Source organism: Nematolebias whitei, chromosome 3 (genome assembly GCF_014905685.2).
Source record: "Nematolebias whitei isolate Nwh7 chromosome 3, NemWhi1, whole genome shotgun sequence".
Lineage (NCBI taxonomy): Eukaryota > Metazoa > Chordata > Actinopteri > Cyprinodontiformes > Rivulidae > Nematolebias > Nematolebias whitei.
Window position 1 is genome coordinate 2,459,557 of NC_056500.1, and position 2,934 is coordinate 2,462,490.

The 2,934-nt window shown below is 50.2% G+C and overlaps 1 protein-coding gene across 1 annotated transcript in view; it reads left to right on the plus strand.

Annotated features, from left to right (window-relative positions):
- Positions 1 to 2,934, plus strand: part of patj (PATJ crumbs cell polarity complex component) — an 81,234-nt gene that overhangs the window by 76,437 nt on the left and 1,863 nt on the right. The window contains exons 35-36 of the mRNA XM_037697770.1: positions 450 to 1,025; positions 2,051 to 2,229. Coding sequence (XP_037553698.1) covers positions 450 to 1,025; positions 2,051 to 2,229 — 755 coding nt within the window. The remainder of the gene's footprint in view (positions 1 to 449; positions 1,026 to 2,050; positions 2,230 to 2,934) is intronic.

Below are 2,934 nucleotides of genomic sequence, written 5' to 3' on the forward strand. Positions count from 1 at the left end.
ACACACACACACACACACACACACACACACACACACACACACACACAGCAGGTCAGTGAACAGGTTCAGCGCGGACCACTCAGCTGTTCTGCTGCCTCCTTGTCTCTACCTGGGCTGATCTCACTGCAGGAAGTGATGTCACTGAAGGAAGTGATGTCACTGCTGGACTTGATGTTGTTGTTGAGGGGCTGGTTGGAGGTGGGGGTGTAAGGTGAGGGTGGAGTCTGAAGGAGGGGCGGAGCCGCAGCACCTGAGCTGGTCCCGCTGATGTGACTCATCTGAAAGAGGTTGATTCATTTATTAAACTCTTTTAGCTCCACTTTCCAACACATCAACCCATCAGAAGTTCTGGAGCAGGACGTCCTCATGTGGACCTGAAGGAGGTCTGAACCAGGTAACAAAAACAGGAGACCCCCACCTGACTCTCCTGTGAGCTGTGTCTGGATGAGATCCAAGAAGCAGCTTTGAGTCGGCCGAGCTCCAGCAGGACTGGACCGCGAGCACACTGCGGGACGGACAGAAACCCAGACCCGTCAGACAAACAGGTTGGACGGACCGGTCCATCAGGTCTGATCCGATGGGACTCACCTTCAGGATGGCGGCCACGGCTTCCTGGGAGGCGTGTTTCGCGTCTTCTCCATTCACCGACAGGATCTGGTCTCCCTGCATCAGCCGACCGTCCAGCTCAGCGGCGCCCCCTCTGACCACCTCAGAGATGAACACGCCGCTGCCGGTCCTGCCCCACAGGAGAAGAACCTTAGAACCAGCCAACGTTACGTTCATGGGTCTCTGCTGGGCCTCTGAAGGCGGACCTCTTCCCTACGATGCTGAAGCCCAGCCCCCTGCCGCTCTTCTTCTGCAGGTCCACCTTAAACACGTCCAGGTTCTCCTCATCTCTGTACTGGGCCTCGTCCCTCAGCACAGTCAGACAGACCTTCGCCGGCGTCTGACGCAGCGCAGCAATCGCCTCCTCGTGGGACGCGCCGCGGAGGTCCACGCTGTTCACCTGGAGACACAAACAGGAAGTGGGTCCGCTGACAGGAAGTGATTATCTTTGAATTAAGGTTCAAGTTTAAGGATCTTTATTTTCGTGTTGTAAAAAAAAAAAAATCTCAAGTGAGCTGAAAAACAAACATCAGGACCCACTTCCTGCTGCAGCTGAGGAAATCAACAGAACCACCCAACAGTAGAACCGTCAGAACCACAGTAGAACTGAGAAACTCTAGAAGAGGTACCTCCAGGATCTGGTCTCCGGCCCACAGCCGACCGTCGCGAGCTGCAGCTCCTTCTTCATAAACTTCATGGATCACGATGGCGTCCTGAGGCAGAGACGACACGATTCTGTCAGAACCGGGCCGAACATCAGCAACGAAGAGCAGAATCAAACAACTGATCTCAGAGGTACCAGCTGGGTGTCTCTTCCTCCCACAATGCTGAGTCCCAGTCCGGATCGGCCCTTACAGATCTCCAGAACCGTCTCCTGCCCGGGAACCACGGCGCAGCAGGACGGATCTGAGGAAGAGGAGGAAGCTGCTGATGAAGAGTCCACATAGTCTGAAGCTCAGACAATTTCAGGTTTAATCTGAACAGCCGACCCAGAAGGTGCTCGGCCCGAGTCACAGTTTTATAAAAAGCCTCACAGATTCAGTGGACGTGGAAGACTTTTATTTTGTAAAATTCACTTCATAATGAATTAAAACATTTTATTTTAATTTTGTGTTTGCCTGTTAGCATCGTTAGCCACAGCTAATCCAAGAGAGCAAACTCCAAAAAAAGGCTAGAACACCGTCAGTCTTACAGAGAGCTGAACTTTGGTGTGGTAGTAGCTGAGAGTCATCCCCGTCACATTCTCTGAGGGCGAACAGACACGACCTTCAAGGTTTATTATAAAAAACATTTAAACCAAAACTAATAAAAATAAACTGCAGGTTTTATATCCATGTTGGCCACTAGGTGGCAGTAACTCCCCGGTCTGTAAATAACATGGAAACTTTAACATTTCCTGTAGGGACTTTCAAAATAAAACCTCAGCCTCGTTCCTTCTTATCAGGTCCAGTTGGACCAGTAGTCTGTTCTGGAACAGATGTTGACCTGTCTGGAGATCAGACCGTACCTCTGTTAGCCGTGTGGACGTCAGGACTGATCAGAGGAGACGCTGCCACGGGCTTGGTGAAGTTGGACCTGCAGGACTGGACACAGAACCAGAACCAGCTCAGATCAAATGTACAAGTATTTTAGGCAGCTCCAACAGAACCGGGGGAGGACAAATGAAGGTTTTTCGTGAAACAATCCAGAACTTGCTAGTGAAGATTCTCGGTCATCCAGGACAAGACGAATTCAAAAAACGTTCAATACAAAAACAACTGGACTTTATTTGTAACAGAAGACGTTTCGCTCCTCATCCGAGGAGCTTTCTCAATTCAAAGAGCAGAGAGTGAGGGGTTCAGGTTCTAAGGCTGAGTGAGATAAGACACACACACATCTGTACATTTGACAAGTCACACCTTAACAGTTCGGGTTTCTTAAGGTCTTTGTTCCTCTAATTCACAGACGAGGCCCCTCTGTTCCCATCAGGTGTGAAAACCGGCGGGGAATCTGTTTTAAAGTTGCATTATAGGTTTTTGAAAGTGGGAATCTGAGGCCTCCTCCTCTGTTAAGAGACGGCTTTTCTCTTTTTACATAAATTGCTTCCTTCACCCCCCTCTCAAACCATCTGTGTTCTCGGTCCAAAATGTGCACATTTTGGTCCTCAAAAGAGTGTCCCTTATCTGTGAGGTGGAGGTGAACAGCTGAGTCTTGTCCAGAGGAGGTGGCTCTCCTGTGTTGAGCCATGCGTCTGTGAAGAGGCTGTTTAGTTTCTCCAATGTAGAGGTCTGGACAGTCCTCGCTGCACTGGACCACATACACTACACCACTCTGTTTGTGTATGGGTGT